Below are 22,595 nucleotides of genomic sequence, written 5' to 3' on the forward strand. Positions count from 1 at the left end.
CGGATTTATAAGAGAATGGACTAAACGTGGATCACGGTTCGGGCTCTGAGGCGTTCACGATGAAGGAGAGCGGCGCTGCCCCCGGCTGTGACGGTGCGGTGGTGAGGGGCCGTGGAGTGGAGAGTATTTACTGATGTGGTTATCTTGTCCTGTGACAGGCAGGACCACTCAATCAGCCAGCGATGGCCGGGCTCGGGCAAGCATTACACGCACATGCCCGTACTTCTGGGGAGGAGGCGTCAGCCAAGCCAAATCTGATCAACAAATGCAGTTCCCCTGTGCCACAGCTATCTGAGATGAAGATGATATTATGTGGAAGTGAGCGAAGCGACGGAGACAGCACGGGGAGAACCGGAGAAGGACAGAGAGACAGAGCAAGGGAGACAGAGTGAGACCTGAACGCGGATCCTCCTCTAAGGCTCGGCTTCTTAAAGGCAAAGCGCCTCTCTACTGGAGAGCGGGGAGATAGCACGCTGGCTTATTTTAATAAGAACCATGCGCCTCGCAACACTCCCTTTAGCAGATCAAAGAGCCAAGCATTTATATGCTGGAGACAGTCTCACATTAATTATCAAAAACTTGAATTAAAAAATAAAAACTTATCTGTCCAGTAGAGTTACATACCAATTAAAAACACAATCCTGGCAGAGTCCAACTGACATTTCTAATGATTCCTTTTAAAAATTACTGACATGTATATGTTATTAAAAGGTTAGAGAAATTTGCATTTAGCATTGAGCAAAAATAAATATAGTGTTGAGTGTGCAGATAAGAGCTCAGTAATTAGGAGTAGGCATTGTGGTGGTGGAAAACATTTGAAGAATAAACCTGGACTAGTTTGCTTCTTTCCCTGTTGCCCTACAGATATTTTACATTATTCAATCCAAAATACCATCTTTCTGATTCTAACTTTTCTTTTGCATGTTAATGTTTAATAAGAGCCCTTGGCTATCTATGGGCACAATTATTAGATATCCGCAGAGAGAAATTGAAAAATTAATCATACTCTCAGTTTTGTACTTCTCTGATCCATTGGAAATGGCTCTAAGAGCTGTGGCTTCTCCCCTGTCACAGGCTCCATCTAAACACTATCAATATGCTGCCAGAGATGGGTTGCTAGTGCAATGGAGACAATTGCATCAATATAGCAATTAAATGATTATTTATATTTTGGCACTTGTCCTGACACATCACAACACTGATAGGCAGGTGCTGATGATTACAGAGATGCTTGTCCCTGGCCATCCCAGGAACATTGAGTATGTGTTTAATTATCCAAACTATTATAACGTGTGGCATGATGGGGATTCGTCTGACAGGACGTTGTGTCAATAGGTGCAGACAGTGGGGAAATATCTGTCTATTGGCCTTGAGCACATACTGTTAGACAACACATTAACACGCTAACACACTCCCTGAATTACATATAGCGCCGTAATAGGATGCATATTCACCGACAACAGTTGCAAATACAAAATTGCTCAGGACCAGGTGTCTTGTGCAGTTTCACATCCATACAACTCAATTACCCAATGCGTGGGCCCTGTAGGTTTTCAATAATCCTTGTTTTGGCCCTCGCCATTGCTGCATGCATCTATGCTAATATAATGTACCGAGTATAAAATATGCTAATGTGCAGACAAAACAGCATTAAGTTATAGTTGACAGAGGATTTATTCCACACACTATCAAGTTTCTAAGTGGCAATTTTAGTTTTTGAAAGGCACATATATAATAAGGTATTATGCAGAATCACTAAAATGCCAGTACTGCTTAAATACTGCTGTGTGAATCTGATGTCCCGTACTTTCACTAATGGTGTTCTACCTGGTGAAATTCCAATTCATCATCACCTCTAGTGCATGCACATATGTGGATCAAAATATTTACAGTACAAGTAGAAGAAAAGTGCTACTTTCTGTTGTCAGTTCTGATCTGCAAATGCACTGACTGCGTCAAACATACTGGAGCCTGCTACCCATGTGACCCTTCCAAAGCAAGACACATTTGGGTTTCATCTGTGTTGTTTTAGAGCACAGACAGGCCATCTGAAGCACTGAATGAATATACTGCACTTGCTGTTAGTGGTGTGCAGACTCAACACTTCAGTGTGCAGCATGCACTGATTACCATCTGATTACTGTGAACTGATTAGTAGAAAGTATGTAGGAAGTCAGTATCCCTCACAAAGGACAATTGGAAATCTGGATTTTGACATTGGACAGTAGCAGTAAAATCAAAGGCAAATTCAGAATAACATCAAGCAGTGGACCACTGCTATGCTGTCAAATTCAAGCTGATGTTTCTTAATGTATCACAGGTATATATATTAACTATGTTAACTGTAGCAGTGGCATCTAAGAGACATTACTTTGTGTGCCTGAGAACAAGGCCAGTGATGGAGCTTCTGTGCTCTCCATCTGCCTCCCAGTCCACTCCTGTTTGGACTTACTGAATTTCCCCTACCGTGCATCAAACCCGACCCCCCAGCCCACTCCATCCCGCCCATAGACACACACAAAGACATGCATGCAGATCCCCTGGACAGTGTGCCCTCCTCCCTAAACAACTCTTTCTTTAACATCTGCCCAGAAGCAGCACTGCTGCCTTTTGTCCACTCATTGTCTCCTAAGGCATGTCATCCAGCTCTAATCAAGCAGAAAATGGTCATAAATATTTCTTTCTGCTAGATTTCACATTCACATTTCACGCAGGGGCATGATATTTTCCCCCTACCTCCAGGGAGTACCTAATGCAAAAAACAGTTACTTATATTCAAGGCTCATGTTCCCTCAGTCAAACGCAGAACATATTCCCCATTTGCAGGGGAAAAACACACACAGACACAAAAAAAAAAGGGTGGGAGAAGAGGAGAAAAGAGGAGGGGGAAGACATAAAGGACCGTCTTATTTTCTGTGCCATTTACTGGCTAGTACTTTCACAGCCATCCCATTACATCATGTCAAAGATTGTAAACAAGCAAATAACAACAGCGCATCAGAGATCGCAGCGAGGGAGTGGCACACGCTGTCCTGCTCTGGAGGTCTCTCTGCCGCCAACTGAGGAGGAAAAAAACATTTGTTTTTACTGTCCATTTAAATAATATATATATTTTTGTACAGAGAAAAGGGCTGCGTGAGGATTTATATGAACCATTGTCTCTGGCCTGGCTAAGTATTTATGGCACATGCCATTCACAGGATGCGGAGGTGCCATCACTATTATTTATGACAAGACATCCCATCATGGCATATCATTCTCTAAATGGTATACAGCTATTCACCAGTGAATACCGACCTGTGCCATTTTTCTTTCAAATAGAGGCCATGTCACCGCTGAACGTGCAGGGGGGTTGTTATTAATCACGGATACATACTTTGATGGGTGAATACATGTCAAACAATCAAATTTACTCTAAGAGACCTATACATGGTGTGGCTGTCCATGCATATTTACTTCAATGAAGGCTCATTTGATCATCAGCGCTGGTAATTTATCACATTTCACCCTGCGAGCCAAAAACAGAGCTGTCAATGTTTTCCTGTACCACAGAAAAAGGGATGCACACTGTACACTAGTGCTGTAATGGTAACAAAAATTGTCTTACCACTACACAGTTACAATTATTTTATCAGTATGTAATTGTCAACCTTATTCCTCTAGCATTAAATGTTTACCAGTTGTTTTTACTGCAGAGCTACATCCCATAGTTGGCCGAAGCTTTGCAATACAATTTAAAATGGCCAAAAAAGGTGCAGCTGAACAAGCTGACTAAAACATTACATCTTGATATTTTAGGCCTTGAAATGTTGGTGATGGTATCCAAATTAAGTGGGCTCTATAATATGCGGTATATAAACATGTTTCATGTTTACATCATTTACAAGCATATCAAAATACATGTGTAAACCGAAGAAGAAAAATACGATCCACAATGCATGATTTCAATTTGAGGCTAAAAACGACTAATTATATCTATATCTAACACGCATATTGAATAATATCTATACATGCGCCATACATAGACATATTCTAACACACGACACACATCATCATCATTTATCACTGTTTTCGCGAAGGTATTATGCTGCATTCATTTTATGACATTACTATAAAAAACAATACAAAAAGAATAATGAACTGCTAAAACACATCTGACAGTTAGATTCATCCACATTACAAATGTCAAAGTTCAGCTTCTTTTAGTTCCAGGCAGATTATAGTTTTAGCTTCCTTGGTGTAAATAAATTATTGACTTAATTTTGCAAAAATAACTTTGGTCAAAATAAAGTTAAAGGTAAGGTGGCTTATCCCAGGGTCATCCCATCAGTCAGTTCACCTGTTAAAACCTCGTCTTTAACTTTGAGTCCTTTTGGGGCTGAGAAACAGTGGGCACAGTCATCTCATGATGCTCTGGGGAGCAGTACCTGCAGTCTGTGTGCTAACAAACGGCGGCAGGTGGCAAACAGGCATTTTGCTACCATCACCTAGCTCCACTTAGAGCCCCAGCACTCCCCCCTCTGTCCTCCAGCCCGACCTGGGCTTCCGGGCTGACGCCAAGAATGAACACTGATGTCTATTACCCACATTGTGTCAAGAGATTATGAATAAGATATAAAAGCCAGACTCACTACAGGATTTTCACATTAGCCTGGCTGTGTAGGTGATGCCCTCTATGCATACATGTATACAAGCAAGTGCACATGCTTGCATGTGTCATGCACACATAGGCGCATGCACACGCATCAACCCATTGCATGCACATACAAAGTCTCTCAAGCGACTCTACCTTTGTAGCCATTCACATGTGCACCCAAAAGATGCCTTAATCTGCAACAAGGATTAGGGCTTATTGAAACAAATAAGTGTTTTAAGAGGAGACAGTCCCAGTTTCAATTTCAATAGCTCATTTAACCCTTATCGGCCCAAATCCTTGGGGTCCATTCTATGTTAATTGGATCTACATTGCACTAGCATTGGGGGTGTTAACAAGCACAGCCTATGAATATTAATTACCCTGAAGTTTTCTGCACAGGAAAGACTTCACTGATACATATTAATTCTATGAAGTTTTTAAAGTAGTGCTCTCATTAAAAATGAATAGGCCCTGCGCTTGAATGTTTTCCCAAGAGGAATTGTGCATCCTTAAGTCTATCCCTAATAAATTGGGTCAGATCGGCTATCCTTAAAGAATAGCTTCTCCTTAAAATGGCATTATTATTCAACTACATGTAAACATTCCATTCGGGTGAAGAAAGGGTTTTGTTGAAATAGTGTTTTGACAATGGCTATTAAAGCCAGTCATGTCTGAGTATGTGCTTTCCCAACCACAGTCTCCTGAGGCCCTGTTAAAACGGTTACTTATTTACAACGCTAAACACACAAGTTGTTCAGCTAAACAGCGCAAAATTACTCTGTGTGCCTGTGTGCGTGTGTGCGTGTGAGATGATTTGTGTGTGCGTCTTGATGTGGAGCATTCAGAAGCAGTTGTTGGCACTACTTTAAATAAAACATTGAGGATGCATTAGTCCTCTGGCTAGCCGAGGCCTCTCTCTAAGCCATTTAATACTGAACTGAAGCAGACGTGTTTCCCTGTCTGCCTCCAGCCAGCTGCTTCAGACACCTGCTCAAAGTTTAGAGTTGCCCACTTCAGCACAAACACGCAGACCGTGGCCATCAAAGACCATCCGGGCGCCACACAATGCGAGCCACTTCACTCTTCCTAATGATACCAGCATGCGCTTGCATCATTTACATGGGAGGCATTTGTACATGCATACATCCTTGAGAGGTTTCCTGATCTGCACATCGTCCACAGGGACACACAGCATATCAAACCTCAGAGGATGCAGAATCAGTTTGTCTCGGACCATGTTTACACAAACACAGACGAGAAACCAGATTAGTATGAGAAATCTGTTTAGGCCTGGGAATCAGATGATGCATTTACATGCTCTGCAACCATATGATTCGTCTAAAACCACAGTTTGCATGCAGCTGGGGTATTAAGAGGTTTGTTTGTTTAGCTGGAGCGTTTGGATTGATAAGGGGCCGTGAGTGGACGGACCGTAGACTGTGAGCACAGTTTCTTCTTCAATGTGTGCTCATGTTTGAACTTTTGACATGTTTCTGTCAGCCTTTCTCATGTAAATATGCACATGAAAACCTGATTAACTGATCAGAAATGTGCTGGTATTAATGGATAACTTACCGCCTAAACCTGAAAAGGCATCTTTTTGTCTCCGTTTTGGCCTTCCGTCCACAGAAAGCCACTGATTTTTTCACACTTTTCTTCAGAGTGGATGAATCACAACTAGCTGGCTTTGTGTTTAGAGTGGACAGAGAAAATACACCCCAGACACAGTCAGGTACTGGTTTTGCATATCAAAGTCTGCTTACAGGCTTTGAGGAGTGCTGCTAAATTACAAATGTATTTATTAACCACATTTAAAAACAGCAACAGTTGACCGAATCGCCTCGAGTGATTTCACTTGAGCAGGTGTCAGTTGGGGCTGTAGACAACTTTGAAAATGAACAAATCTGTGGCTGTGGAGTTAAATAGACCTCTGTAGCTGCTCCTCATCTCTACCATGTTAGCTGCTGCTAGCATAACACACCTGAATCTCCCCGGTGTGTGACAAATATAGATGGCAGGTTAGGACAAGGGAGAAGAATGCATAGAATAAAAAACAGTACCGATTCCTATGTTTACGCTGTTCACCGTGAGACTGACATTGTCATAGCAGTGCAATGCTGAATCTCTATCATCTACTACCAAGTAGTGACTCTCATGTTACTGTCAATGTAATACCAACATTACTTAAATGCATGTTAAGGCACTTTGTTTGAATGAAAAGGAAACTGAGATGAGATGTGTGTATGTGTGTGTGTGTGTGTGTGTGTGTGTGTGTGTGTGTGTGTGCGCGCACACAAGTGAGTGTGTGTCCATTTTGATTACCACAATGTCAAACAACTGCTGTGATCCCCCTCCTGCTGCCCACATACGCAGGGTGTGTAAACAGGATGTCGACCCGAGCAACAGTCAACTATTTTAAACTATGGCTTCGGCACACATGCAACCTGCGCTTCATCTCTTCCCAGTTGGGGAGCGGCGGCTGGAGGTAGACTCAACAAAATGGATGAGTTCATAGGCTGGCTGTCTTGGAAGGAATCCATAAGACAAAGGAGAGGTGCCGGGTGGTTTACCTCCCTTAACCTCACTAACAAAACCCGAGTGACAAAAGGATTTAAAAAGTTGCACCTAGACTAAACAGATTTTTCTTCTGATAAAAAAGATGCATTCAACTGTGGTTAAAAAAGCAATATGATTCAAGTGAGAGAAGCTCAAAGCTGAGCAAAAACAGTCCTGATATTTTCTGAGACACAAGCTGTGTTTTTTTTTCTTCCTTTTATAATTATTTCCCCCTTTTTTCGACATAGCAGCGCATCACTGTTCAATTTTCACCTCCATCTGTGTGATTATTAATCAGATCACACATCAATTGCCAGAACCAGCAAAGAAATTCAGCCTGTAATAAAACTGTCATGTGCTGTGGTATAAAGACAGATGTTGCCAGTTGTGTGATAACATAATTAAACTGTTCTGTGAGGGATTCCATAAAATTATTCAAATTGGACGAGCACTATCATTTTACCAATAAAGCAATTTAGGGCAATATGCAGTGTCATAACACTGATGTTATCCTCTCCGCCAGATTTTCCAATAAGTTGGAGCCTCTGCTCGGCCTCCTGTGACAATATGAACAGTACACATGAAGATACCTGAGAGCTCCTAGAGACGGAGGAGTACCGTGCGGACACACACTTCGGTGTGATCCGCTCGGCGGATGCACACTTGCACAAACTGTACGTGTGCATGAGCTAGATGACAGTAGGATAATGCACCACAGATATTGGTCAAAAAGCAGCCAGGGCAAAGGAGCCTTTATCGCATATGTCAAATATTCAGCACTGCACTGCACAGATATGTAATTCTGCACTGGGGCAAATGCAGAGATTCTGTCATGAATTCAATTCAGCAGTGCGATGATAAGGCTGCGGTCTTCTTGTGAAACACCATATTTCAATGCAGGCGTAGCGCTGCCTCCCTCTTGCCCTCAGCTCTGAGGCAGAGTACCTGCCGATTAGCAGAGATCTGAGGCAGCAAATGCTCTCTGACCTCCTCTGACCTGACACTGCCAACTCTCTCAGTCTGACCATTAACCCATAATGTGGACTGGACGCCAGAACCAGCAGGCCCTGCACTGGCAGGTCTGGCCTTTGGGCCTCTATTCTGTCTCAGCACGGATGTGTTTATATGTGTACTGTATATCTGTGTGTGTCTCTGGGCGTGTACCTGTCTGAGTGCACTGCGATAGCGAGGCTTATCACCTAGCACTTCCCCCTGAAGCTCGGCCAAACAGGGCTCGGCGGCGGCGGCGGCTGAGATGTGCATTTCCACCTTCTCCAGCCTCCACAAGGGACCGTGTAAGGCTTGCATTATGCAAACAGGAAACCTGTGCCCGCTCAGCTCTTTCTGCGGCCACTGTTCTGCGTGTCACTCTCTCCTCTCTGCACACGCAACACGACGGACACCTCAACCGCACAGGCAGAGAGGGGGAAGAAAAATAATTGGCTGGCCTTATCTTGAGATATGTAACAAAGCTTTAAAGGCACTTGTTTTACAGAATGGATGTATATGTATGCAATAAAAGAGAAGCAATTATTCATCCCTGTTTAATTTTTTCTTTGGAGATATTGTTGGGGTATATTTGTACAGCATCATTGAGAGGAAGAGACAGGATGGTATTTTAGAAATTACTCTAACTTGATTAAAAGGGCTCTTCTAAACGACAGGATATTAATATTTAATGCTCTACAGTTGTATCAGTTGAAGCAAATTTCAAGAGAAGGAATCACTTGCATGGTCAAACATGTGAGATGTTATAAATGCATTGCTGGAATTGACCATATATCACAGGAAATACGTGTGGGGAGCTCAGCGTCCTGAAAGACAGAAGAGCTACTGCAGAGTCCCTGACATTACTATCGTTACTGCGTGTTTATTAGACTAGTACTGCTACACAACATGACTTCCTGTTGCAAAATCATTGTAAATCACCAAACAGGTTATTGCAAAACACTCCTCTTTCATTCTATTGTTTGTGTTGTTTTTTCTCTCCTACAGTATCTTCACTTCCTCATGAGAATAACGATAAAACCACAACTTCTGCAACACAAACAAAACGCAGAGAAAATAAACATACTCGTGTTCTGGGGCAAACGCATACGTTATGAAAAAAAATACTGTGTGCATGTTCTTGAAAAGTAAATAGTCATGTGTGTGTATCATTTTGAGCACAGCTTGGAAAAGCTGCAAAACAAACATTTACAAGCACATTCAAACCTCTAACTGTTACAACACAACAGATATCACTTTTTTTCCACAGCATCTTTGAGAAAAAGAAGAGAGACAGCTCTTTCTTTTCATCCTTACTTCTTAACAAACAGTATTTGACTTACTAATAGAGATGCTTAAATCAAGCTTATGGTCCACTTCCCCCAAATCTGACTAGTCTACAAGATGAATTCCCCTGTCAGAATCAAGATGATCAAACAGATTACAATTATTTCATCCCCCATCTTTATTAATGAGGACTGTCTTTCATAGTTATGTTCCCTAATAAGAATAAATGATATGCCACTGCCAGGTTTGTTGTTCCCGCTCACTCAGGGGACTCTCAGACATTTGCACTTTGAGTCTGAGAAGATTTTAGATTGATTTTTGCATCACCTAAAGGGGTAATAGCATCTTGGATGTTGTGGAGAACAAAGAATGCAAAAAAGAGAAGAAAAACCCTCAGTGTGTCAGTTAGAGGCGTATTAGTGCAAGCTGCAAATAAAACTTAAAAGAAAGACTGTGAAATGCCACAAAAGTAAAAAGTTATCAAGTAATTGAGCGAAGATTGTAATGCCCTGGGGACAATTAACATGGTTCATGGTGCATGAGTGAAAATCCTGGGTTAGTCTAATGGGAGAATAAAAAGACTGCCTGCCTGCCTGCCTTCCCAGTAACACTACCCTGGTAAGTAGCCTATCAAAGCCCAGTGTCAGGCGCTGAGAGTGAGACATCTCGTCCTTCGTCCCCATCCATGTGCCATTTATCACATACAACAATTAATACGCCTCCCTCCGTTTCAACTCCAACCAGGGGCCACAGAAATTAACCACTGGATTTGTTCAAAAGGCATAAAGCGCAAACCGCTTGCTATTTACTATGTAGAAAGCAGAGGGCAGAAAATGCGACTGTAATACAATGAATTGGGAAGGAGGGAGTTGCTCGTTTTTCCTTCCTTTAAATGCCAGGACAGATCCTGGAGAGTAATAGTTCTTTCTGGATGACTAGAAAACAGGGACCATGCTTAGACGGCTGGCTCTGTTCTTGGGGGGAGGCTTTGTTTCCATCCCTGCTTGGTGTCAAGTGCACATTCATGACACTTTTCTCTCCCGCTCTGCCTCTCTCCCCTGCATCAATTCATCAAAGTTGTAACCCTGTTGTCTTTGCAGAGCGAATCAGAATGTGCCCCTGGCAAAGAATGAAGGAAAAGTCAACAGGAATTAAGTTTCAGTGCAACTGTTTACTCAACTGTGGCCTGAAGTTATTGAAATTTTATCCATGGTTTTGTGTGACTACTGCAGTAATGAATTCAGTATGGCTATGATTTTCTCACTGACGACATGCTCATTTTGAGCTGGAAAAAAGATGGGTGGGCGGTGGGGTCTGGGACTGGGGTCTGGATCTGGGTGAGTCGAGATGAAGAGCAGATCTGGTAAAGGCTAACGGCTAACACTGAGGCTGAGGAGCAGGACGCCTACTGACACACCCTTTCTACTCACCAATATGCTTACACTTCTTCTCTGGTAATTATTCCAGCTCTGTCCCACTGACTACCCAGAAAAATCCACACCACGCACTTCCAAGATGATGACATCTAAAACACTACATCTGGCCTGTATCTAATCTACAGTTAAATAAAGCATTGGTGAAAGGGGGAAGTAATTAAAAGTTAGCAATCCCTTATGAGATCATAGTACTTTTCAGGTAGGCAGCACACCTGAAATTAATGATTTTTCTAACCATCATAAAACGTACAACTGATTGAGACATCAAGCGATGACTTTTCAAAATGCTAAGCTGTTCATGAAAAATCTTTCATACTTTGTGTTGTCAAATTGAGAAATGAATGGATTTGCTGGTTATCATCAGTTCTGACAACAGAACCGTGTATCGCTGTGTTACAATATCCTATCGTCATAACGTCACGATGATTCTGCTGAAAAATGATAAATGATAATACTGAATTATTGCTCAGCTCTATGTGTTACAGTGCCGCGTCCCCCCGTGTTCCACGCCGCAGCATTGTTGCCCTCCCTGTGCAAATGCTGATGGATGTGCTGTGACAGCAGACGGCGGCGCGGAGCCTGTGCATCATCACCAAACAGCTCTTGACAACAACCCTGGTCGTCCTGTCGGATAGACCAAGATAGCAGAAGACACGCTGATCTTTTCAATGCTGTTTCCTTAAACACGCTGCCGTGTGCCACACATAACGCTGACACCAACAGAAAGAGCTTGTCTGTTTGCCTCAAGTCGGAGATGGTGAAAATGTTTTGGGCTTCGCAGACGATAACGCCGGCGTGCATCTCCGCGCCTCATTGGTGGACGCGGCAGAGTGTGGCATTAGTTGTGAGTGTGAGGTGTGTTTACAATGAGCCTGGGGAAAATGCTGTCATCCCATTGGGCGCCGTGGTTTCTTAACTGTCTACAGAATCCTGTGACACCTACATACTTAAAATATGTCAGAACAGAATGATAAATATTTGACCAAAATGCAGATGCTGCATGCTACGATAAACACGCTCACAACCAAACACAGTCGCACAGAGAGAGCACTTCCCCTTCTTTAAATATTCAGAACGGGCCTCAATATACATAAATAATAATAATAATGTGTTTATGTACTCGATGTACTTTGAGGTGGAATTAAATATTAAGTGGCACTAAGAGGGGGATTGGGCCTGCTGTTGACATGGCTCCATAAAGTGGAGGCAGGTGTGAAAGGGGGACTGGTCTACCTGGTGCTGCTGGAGATGCAGGAGATCAGCTGCAGTCACCTCCACTGATGGCGTGGCGCTCTTGGGACCGCCCTCCCTGGACCCACCCTCCACGCTCGCTCCTCCATTTTGATTGGCTGGTCCGTTGCTCGTCGCCTCCGTCCCAGATTCTTGCATCATGACTTAAAAACCTGAGAGAGAAAACAGGGACAGAGACGGAGAGAAACAGCTGTTAAAACACGCAGCAATGAGGTCGCATTTTAACTCGGGGCCAAACTATAAACATCTGTCAGATCCTTCCCACACAATTTCGCTTTTATTGCAGGTTTCCCTGTTGGTTTGTGCTTCCCTGTTTCTTGTTTGTTTGCTTGTAGCATATGCAATGAGGCAAACACACACACACACTCTCACACACTACTCCACAGGATAATGAACTGCTCCTTTGTTTTGCCTTTTCCGGTGCAGATCCTATGACAAGTCCATACTGGGCAGGACAAGAGGGAGAGGGACTCAGGTTTTGTTTGTGTTCTCCATTATGGGGCATATGCAGGGGTGCGGTGGAGGGGCTGGGGTGCAGCGCACATCGGAGAGGAACCCAACCTGAGTTGAGTGAGAGCAGAGGAGCCCAAGAAAACACTGGACCTCCAAAACAAAACACTTTCTATGGAAATGGATATATTTACTTGCATGGCTCCCAGAAGAACCACGGCAGAATGGCTTTTTAATGGGAAACAGGGCGACTGTGTGAGGCCTGCCAAAGGATCTCCATGAGAAACATCCAATCTGAGGCCGAGCGAAAACAGTCAAGTCCTTCAGGGGTGCTCAATTAAAGGTCCAGTGTGTAGGATTTAGTGGCATCTAGCGGTGAGGTTGCAGATGGCAACCGACTGAATACGAAACTGAAAACTGAGAAGCGGCTCTCTAGAACTAGTGTTTAGTTTGTCCGTCCTGGGCTACTGGAGAAACATGGCGGTGCAACATGGCAGACTCTGGGGAAGTGGAGCAGCTCCCTCTGTAGACATTAAGGCACATTCTTAAATGACGATTCTTGTTTTCAGGTAATTACACACAATTGAAAATATACTTATGCATATTATATTTCATTTCTGCTTAAAGACCTACACAGGGGACCTTTAACACCAAAATGCAGGTCTGAGGATGAATAAACCAGTCTGACTTGTTGGAGACAATGGTGTCTTTAATCGCTTCATCTGACTCAGAAGAACAACGTACAGATACTGGCAGTGATTGCACGGCCTTTTGCTTTAAGTTAAAGCAGGACAGCAGTAATCACCATTGAATATGAATACACAGCTATTTACTCACATTTTGCATCCTCTGTTCTGCTTTCGGATACACAAGAGCCAGACAGACATGCTGTCCCGCCCCCCCTTCACCCTTCTCTCTGGGGATGTGCCAGTGACACTGGTGCATTTCTGTGCCTGTATTCCTCAAATCAGTGGAATGATTTACAGCTATTGTGAGTTGGTCACAGGCCTCAGCGGTGCAACGCGTCTAGCCTCCCAATTCCAGGGCGGTTAATGAAGCTGACCAAGTCAGGCAGAAGCGAATTAACTTGGCTGATTAATTATTTATATGAAGCAGAATAAATGCCTTTAAAACACTGGGCCTCATCATGAAAGAAGGTGAAAATGGAACTAAATGCAGATTTATGGTGTTGCATTTAAGGCGTGTAATAGGAGGGCCAAAGCGAATTAATATGCTCTCAACTGCACGGGCACAGTGTCTCCAGAGATCCACATCTAAACAAGATGCAGACACACACCCAGACACCACAGGGACACACACTCAGGCTGACAGATAGGAAATTGAGGTTGACAACTTGTCACAGAAGAATATTTACAGAGCATAGGTGAGATAATAATCCAGGCATTGGATTATTAAAAAATAAACACCACTATAAGCAGCACTGCTCTTTCAAATCCTGGCTCTCCCAGCTCAGTGTCATCAGTAGCAGTTGTGAGCTAAAACAGTACCAGAGCAAAAATCTAAAGTTCACTATGGTTTACATCTCCTCTCCTGTAGAAGCCCTCCTTGCAAGAAACATATCCGAGTGAGTCATCTGACACTGTGGCCTGTGCCGGTTCAGTTGTGTGTCACAACGCCCCCACACTCAGGGGCCTGTCTGAGCAGCTTGGACCCGGCCTACAGGCCCTGTTCTCTGGGCTGGGGCTAGAGCCGGCCCCCCTCTCCCTCCAGACAGATGTTGACCCGGCTCACCCCTCCAGTCTGGCACAGCCTCTCTCCATAATGGGATTTTCTAAACAAGGAGTGAGCAAGAGGAATACTGTGGGACGGGATGCAGCCAGCCACAACTCCATCTACAGGCCCTTGCTCGCACCGACTCCCCTTCTGAGACACCAATTAGAAACACACATTCTCGGGCAAAATTAAATGCCATTTGAAATAAACCATGGGCTGACGTTATTCGCCCCCACTTATTTTTCAAATAAAAGACATTTTTCCACACGCAACAAAAAAAAAAAAAGGTCCTGCTTTCTTTTCTCCAAAGCTACATAAAAGGGGGGGAAGTAATGGCTATTATACATGCACTGTCATTCCATGCAAAATTTTCATAATTATAACGGAAAGGCGTAAATTTCCAAATGCATGGCATCTCCAAAAGTAATCAAGAGAATGAGCCGCGGGGCTATTTTAATGTATGCAAAACTAGTGACCCACAATAAAGGAGAGAAAGGCTACAATGAATGCAAAGTAATGCACGCATGCTTGGAACCGGCACTGATGAGGGGATGGCTAAAATTAACACCCAATTAATTTTCGAATTGACAAACAAATGAAACCCATAAATCTACTTTCTCATTAATTTCACCACAGAATAATTCAAAGCTGCAATATCATGAGCGAAAAAAATTGGAGGAAAAAAGAAAATGGAAAATGGGCATTATCCATCATAAATATCAAGCAGATAGGAAAGAGCCTTATTAGAGAGTTGTGCTGATAACAATGTTAATCTGTGAAGCACTGAAGCAGGGACACCGTCATCAGCTGGGGCCCGGGCAACTCGGCCACGTGACTTGGCCCCGTGTTTGTTTATCTATCTATTTATTTTCACTCTGCTCAGGGGATAGCCTTGTCTGTGATGACTCACAAAGCTCCGAGATTTTCCACCCGTTCCATTAATACAACACATAGAAATTCAGCTGAAATTATGGGTCAAGAGTCCTGCTACAAGGGCTGTAGTTAGTGGGGATAAAAACATATGCATCCGTGCTCCAGACACAAACATTTCAACATAAAACAACACACAAAAGTAGACATGAGGGAAAAAAAAACATCTTTCTTATTATTAATGGAGCATGTCAGCTTTTTTTCTGAGCTGGGAAAAAAAGTAAAAAAAAAAAAAAAATCAAAACGATGGAAATTCCAGGAGATCAAAACAAGGCAACAACAGTTTGTAGGAAAAGAACTGGCTGTGCTGTTGATTATTAGATGCCTGTCTGTTCTTTGGGGGGAGTTGCTTGCAAAACAAAACAAGTGTTTGGAACCAACACTGGATAATAAAAAAGGTCAGAGTTTCTGTTTGTTTACAGTTTGTTTTGTTTTCCCTGCCTCAAATATGGGGAGTACAGTACAAACAAGAGTCACATGTGTCTCCCACCTGACCAGACAGGTTGAAGGTTAAGAACAGCCGGCGGCCAGAGCTCATCAACCCCCACACGCTGGAAATCTAATGCCTGTCCCCCTGTCATGCTTGCCTGGAATTCAACAGCTCAAACAAGTCAGCAGTCGATTCAAGGTAGGGTCGGCCCGCGCAGCTGTGCTTTGACCCTTCTTCATGTTCTGTTTTTCTTTAATGCTCATGACAGTAAAGCCTCGGCGGCCACCTGCTTCGATTCGCCAAGTTCTCACACAGCCCTTGTTTACACAAGCACACAACAAAAGCACAACATTTCTTGGGCGGGAGATAAAGACACACCGAGGAGGAGACAATGGGGAGGGGTTCAATTTAGAGCTGTTTAGGTTCAGCTTGGTTGCTAGACTAGACAACACATCAGCGCTGCACCGAAGGTGCATCAACAAAATGTTTCTCAAGGTTTGTCTTCTGTTCTGATGTATTTTGGCTCCTGATTCTAGGGAAAAGTCAGGAGACAAACACAAGCTGTATGTTAAATAATCCATTATCACAGCCCTTATCACTGATAACAAACCGACCCAAGAATACGTCTCTTGGAAACATCCACTGGACAACAGACATAGAAATTGGGCTAAATCCCAATAACCTTTCCAAACTGCAGTCCCACACCCTTCCACGTATTATCTGCAAAACGGGGCCCTCTGCAAACCAGAACCACCTCAATCAGAAAGACTCCATCTGGACTCACTCGCTGCTCTGACTACATTTCTGCGGCCGCTCTCTGCTGAGAGGAGCTAACGGCAGGGATGACATTCTGCCAAAGGAGACTTCACAGTCAGACCAAACAACCATGTAATCTTGTCAGCCACTTCAACCAAGTCACAGATAAGAAACGCATATCTCCAGACTTCTGTGACAATATAGCACAAACACACACCCCGCCCCCCTGCAACCAATACCTCCATCGCGAACCCCACGTCCCCGCCACCACACAGCCTTTTCCATGTTCTTCCCAGACCTTGTACGGGGTATAAGCAGACCACTCATGCTGGCAAACAAAGCAGCTGTTTGTTTAATAAGTGATTGCTGCCATGGCTACAGTAAACAGGGGGAGCGGGGTTTGTGTTTATGAACAAACACATCTCCTTGCAGGAGCCATTTAATATTAACCAGGTGGAATGATCAGCCGATTTCCTAGGTGACACTCGGGGCAGGCATAGTGTAAACAGGTTCTGGGAGGGGGGGAGTGGGGGAGAGGGGGGCCAGGCTTTGGGGAATGAAGGTCGATGCAAATGCAGCTTTCGGCTAGAATAAACAGCGAGGCAGCAGCCGAGATAAACAAAAAGTCATTCTTCTGACATTTGAAGATGCATTAAGCTGGTGTGTTGCAGCTGCTAGCAAGCCGCGGTGAATGAGAACAAGATGGGCGACGGCGGGGTGGGCAGCCAGCGAGGTGGTCTCCTATGGAAACACATCATCGTCAACCAGAGCGAGCAAGTGTTTCTTCCGGGCCCAACAAACAGTGGCTCTTCACAACAGCGCAGCGAGGAACTTGTAAAAACATGTTAAACATTTACCTCGTTCAATTATTCAGTAACTGGGTTTGTGGAAATAACAAAGGATGTCTGAGGGCTCCAGGAGCAGGCACATCAGGGCACGGAGTGAAACACCAACGAGAAAAAAGAAGGAATTCTGTGGAATTGAACGGACAAAGATGCTGCCCATCTTAAATCACAGTGTACGGCTTTGATTGTTTATGTGTGACTTCAACAGATCACTCCATCAGCTAACATCAAACACTTTATTGTCCAAAAATAAGCAGTGATTACAAAAGACACAGCAGGTAATGTAGCGTAGGGACTTCCAAGCCGCATGTCACCATGACAATGAATTTTTCATGTATACAACAACTTGCCATCTGCTGAGCTGAAGCCATCCAGTGAGGCTTCCCTTCCCACTCAAACATAGGTTTCTGTCTCCACTTCCCCTACTGATTTCATTTAGTCCCCCTGCCCTGAAAAAAACCAGTTCCCCTCACGTATGGAAGGCATAAAATATGAGCAAGGGTGCCAAACACATATTTGGACCACGTTGGGACGACTATGATAGGATTCTCAAGCATGAAATCCAGATCCAAACCTATTACAGCACCACGAGCAGGGGAAGAGGGGCTCGACATCCAAGCAGCCGTGAGTATGATGATTCATATGAATATCAACCTATTATCACGCTACAAGCTCAGATAAATGAACAATAAGAAGGGTACGAGAAGGCAGACTCCAGTGGAGAAGCTGAGTAGATCCATAATTTCAGAAAATACACAAACCAGTTTGTCTCCTTTGCATGGAGCCATCGGAGAAACACCTCTGCGTAAAGGCCTGCTGTGCACAGACAATGACGGAATGTGCCAAAGTAAGGCAGGCCATGGTATTTTTAGTCCAACTAGGGCCGATAGAGACTAAGTAAATAGAGAAGTCTAATGAGTTTAAATCTGGTTGTACATGAATGGAATAGTAATTCTGGGATGTGGAGCCTCTTTTAGGAGCGCTTTGCCACACATTTTCTCAGCGACTCTCCTTCATTTGACTTTGATAATCTCGCTCACATGCGGCTCATGCCCATTAACACTACAGCGAGAGGACAGACACCAGGAGACGAGGGGCCTCGTTTTCTGACCACAGGCTCAATGCGCACGAAAAAGCAGGCATTGCTTCCCTCAAGCTCGTCTCACCAATTAGACCTGTCAAACACGCACACCCAAAGACAAACACAACTTCAATCTATCAGCATCCTGTGGGATCTGCAAAATCGCTTATTGTTTTAACATTACTTAAACTGTGGCATATATTTTTAATCATTTCTACAAGAATTCATGGAAGGGTTGTTCCCATGGGTGCGGGAATGCGAACTTGTGGAGTGGAAATGTGTCAGATGCATTTTCTTGGGAAAACCAAGGTTAGCCTTAACGAACTTGTCTAATTAATACTGCGTACCTACGCAAAGAGAGGACAATTTTATTAGAACGGCTGTCTTTTGAGATGTCAACTCGCTGGAGTGCACACTTCCTCTGTGAGCTGACGACATGTAGCCTAATCATTTTTGGGAAGAGCTTTGCAGTTCTGTTAAATCATCAGGACAGCTCTACAAGTAAGCCGCTAATTACTGTTGAGTAAGTCTTCAAGTGTGGTAGATGCATTTATTATGATTCCCCTCTCAGTACCATGTGTGATAACTGGAAGGAACGACAGGGTTTGGCCCAACCCCTGCTACTCAAATGATTCTTAGCACTGTCAAACATTTCTCTACAGGCAAAAACACACAGCAGGTGTACGTCTCCCACCTCTCCTCTTCGTTTAGTTACTCACACAGAGATTAAGTTCAGATATTGATTTTCCAGACGCAATCATTAACCTTTACACACAATTAACGGCATGGAAATACAATGGCTATTTTATTTCCACAGGACCTCGCCTACAACTGCTAGCGCTCAGTGACGGCTTAAAATGTGGACATCTGTGACACAACAGCCATTTTGCTATTAGGCATCTGATTCACCAGTCATTGGCATGGGAGTGGTCTTACCCACTGACCCCTCCTGCTGCTTCTGAAGGAGCGCAGTACCTGGGAGGGGGGTTGAACCAAAGACGCATGTTATTATTTTAAAAGCCCGAGCTTCCCAGAGAGAGGACAGAGAGAGTTAGACAGGAGCGGGGTTTGTGCCCTCCATTAAACAGTTAAACTGAAGATGAGAGGCAAAGGGCTAAATACCAAAAGACCTTAGATGAATTTCTGCGTTTTAATGGAATCAGCTTTTAACAACTCTTTTTTTGTTAAATACAGCCCATGTCAGGAGGATGCGTCCCACTCATAAAGCAGCACAATGACAATGTACAGTGGCACTAATACAAGGACATAGTTCATCATGACATTTTCTGCAATTCCCAACTGATTAGGGTCATTATGTTGGAGGCCTGATTTATGTTGTCATTTCCTCTCACCGATCCTGCATCAATGAATCTTAATGAATTGGTAAATAAGGGTGAAGATTACACTGTGTGACACCGCAACATTTCTCACCCTCAACGGCCGAGATTTATGTAGCCAATTAGAGCCTAACAGAGAAAATTGGCTGGCAAAAAAATAATATTCTTTATGGTCCAAAATGGAGGAGCATTCTCAGTGAAGGGCAATTGTGTTGTCAGTGTTTAAGTCCATAAACCACCCCGCTAACCCACCTTCAAAGCCCGCAGAAAAGCCGGACTCTGTTTGCTGGCGGGGGATGTGACGGTAAGTTTAGACCACTGTGAGGCCGTCCATCCGCTGGCCTGAGCTAAAGTCCTTAACATTCACCATGGCCCTCCTCGCATGTTTGATCAGCATAAATACACCCCTGTATGACAAACATGTTTACCTTCTCACTGCAAACATCAGACAATCAGACACCATGAGGTGCTGCTTCTCTAATGAAGACACAGGAGCTTTTATCAAGGCCAGCCGTGTGCCCCTGTCAGAAATGTGCTGCTTTTATACAGACATCAAAAAGCACTTGTACAAAGAAAAGAAAGCAAATTATTTGCCCTAAACATACAATATGGCATTATTTCTCAATTAGTTTTTGGTGAGGGAAAGAAAAAAAAAAACACATGCAAATGCCCTTCATCTTCTTTCCAAAGGAGGAATGTGAAATACAATGCCCTCTTTGAAGATATCTCTGATCAACACACAGAAGAGGACATATACAATATGATTAGAGGCTCCTTAACTATTCCCGGGTACATTGTTATCACAGCCATGATAGTTTTTATTTCTCATATGCAGATTGAAGATGATTATGGTGAGGGACAAAACTGTTTTTGTGTATAGCTACAAAGTCAGCTTATTAATACCAACTTCTTAAAAGAGCACTTAGAGTTATAATGAGAGCCTTTATGTATTACATATTGTGACTAGATTTAGTGTGAGGAAGCGGTTCTCCACATCAAACAAGCTGGCCTGCTATTAGGCACAGGGGCTGAGGGATGCTGTGTGAAAAGAAGTGGAAAATTAAAGCTGAAGCAACGCAGGAAAGGGCTTAATTTACTGGCATGTACAGTATGCAAATGAGATTACTCTCAGCTTAACTGCATCATTTATGTCCATAATAACAGCATCATCATTACAGGGCTCAAATTAAATTACACTGTAATTAGCATATCAAAGTGATTGGTTAAAGTTTAAAACAAATACCCAATTTTGTTAATGAACATCTGTAATCACCATGTAGACTCTCAGCGAAAACATCCAAAACAAATATGTGTTTTGGAGAAAGGGGAGGAATATCCCTCCCAAACGTCTGTCTGTCTGTGTGCGTGTGTGTGTGTGTGTGCATGTGTGTGTGTGTGTGTCATAGTGATGTTGGTAGGATGGGGATGTTTTACCTGGAGAGCTCCACACACTCAGGATATATTTCCCAAACTCCAGGAGATCAAAGATCCAATTTCCCACACTTGCCACTTCAGGAGCTCATCAATAAAATACTAATCACTTCACGCCTGATTCTGAGAATGGCGCCGCAGCCGAGGGCTTAAGGAGACTTCCATATCACAAAAAAACACCTCCGCGCTGACTGTCTTGACTGTTGCTGAGTGTGCACACGCTGCCGCACAGACACACATGTAATTTGCAGTCAGGTTTATTCAATGGCTGTTCTGCCTTTTTTCCTGATAAACACGGAGAGTTTTAACATCCAGCACTGGAGCTCAGAGAGCACTTCTTCAGACCTCTGACACAAATCACACACACCTTATTTCATGTGCATATGGATGACAGTCGACCATTTATATGCAGCAATTTTATCGCCCACATATTATTGATATTAATTCAGAATTCATGATGGGTTGTACTGTATAAAAAGTGAACTTAATTTTTTTGGTTTAAGTTATACGACCAGCAAGCCCCACAAATAACTTTGTTTTCCACTTTTCACTGTTACCACTACTAATACTACTCTGTTCTTCGCTATTAATTCAACAAAAAAAGTAAAAGGCAGCAGTGGTGTACATTATCAGAAATGCACTTGTCAAATATTAAAGAAGTGGCATCTTATTTTATTCATTAAGAAATCCATTAAAAGGCCTTATTCCTTGCAACTATGTAAGAGATGTGCCTTTCAAGGTAGAGCTAGGGCAAATCCACTCCATCAGCTAATGACGGCACTCATTACACAGAGAAGCTGGCTAATGAAGGCGCGGTGGCAGGCCGATCCCCTCACCCAGCATAAAGCCCTATGAAATGCTAATATCTCACTTCTAATTAAAGGATACTAAGTCCAAATGCACCTTCACGGCTAGTAGCTGGCAACATAAATTTTATTTTTCAACACTACACTACACCCAGAGATGTGCCTGAGCAACATTCCATTAATTCATATTTAATACCCCCACTAGTCCTCCGTTTGCCTTGCTATCTGCCTCTCCTCTCCTTCTCTCCCCTCTCAGCTTTATACTGCAAGTAGGCACATCATTACGCTTTCTAAGAGTAATTTTTTTTCTGTTTTTTTTTTTTTTTTTTTTTTTTTTGCTTTTTGTTGGTGCACATATTACTCTAAAGTGCTTCCAGAAATAAGCGCATGTGCACACAACAGCCGTTCTGCGTGTGTCACAGGGGAAAGGTCAGGGAAGAAACAGAGAAAAAAGGAAAATGTGCCAGTGTCGCCCCGGCTGCACCTGTATACATTTACAGTGTTTACATATCTTTGGCTGTAAATATGTTTACAAGAAAACCTGCTGCCCTTCTCAGAAACTGCCCTCGGAGCCAGTAAACAACCCCTTTGCAAAGTTCATTAACGTCAGAGAGGGTATACATAGTCCTTCTCCTCTGAAGG

At 43.3% G+C, this 22,595-nt stretch overlaps 1 protein-coding gene across 5 annotated transcripts in view; it reads right to left on the reverse strand.

The window, feature by feature from the left end:
• Window positions 1-22,595, reverse strand: part of foxp1b (forkhead box P1b) — a 148,784-nt gene that overhangs the window by 68,730 nt on the left and 57,459 nt on the right. For all 5 annotated transcript variants that reach the window (XM_041962654.1, XM_041962681.1, XM_041962671.1 and 2 more), the window contains exon 5: window positions 12,136-12,305. In XM_041962654.1, the coding sequence (XP_041818588.1) occupies window positions 12,136-12,294 (159 nt within the window). In that variant the 5' untranslated portion in view covers window positions 12,295-12,305. The remainder of the gene's footprint in view (window positions 1-12,135; window positions 12,306-22,595) is intronic.

Source organism: Chelmon rostratus, chromosome 2 (assembly GCF_017976325.1).
Source record: "Chelmon rostratus isolate fCheRos1 chromosome 2, fCheRos1.pri, whole genome shotgun sequence".
Taxonomy (NCBI): domain Eukaryota; kingdom Metazoa; phylum Chordata; class Actinopteri; order Chaetodontiformes; family Chaetodontidae; genus Chelmon; species Chelmon rostratus.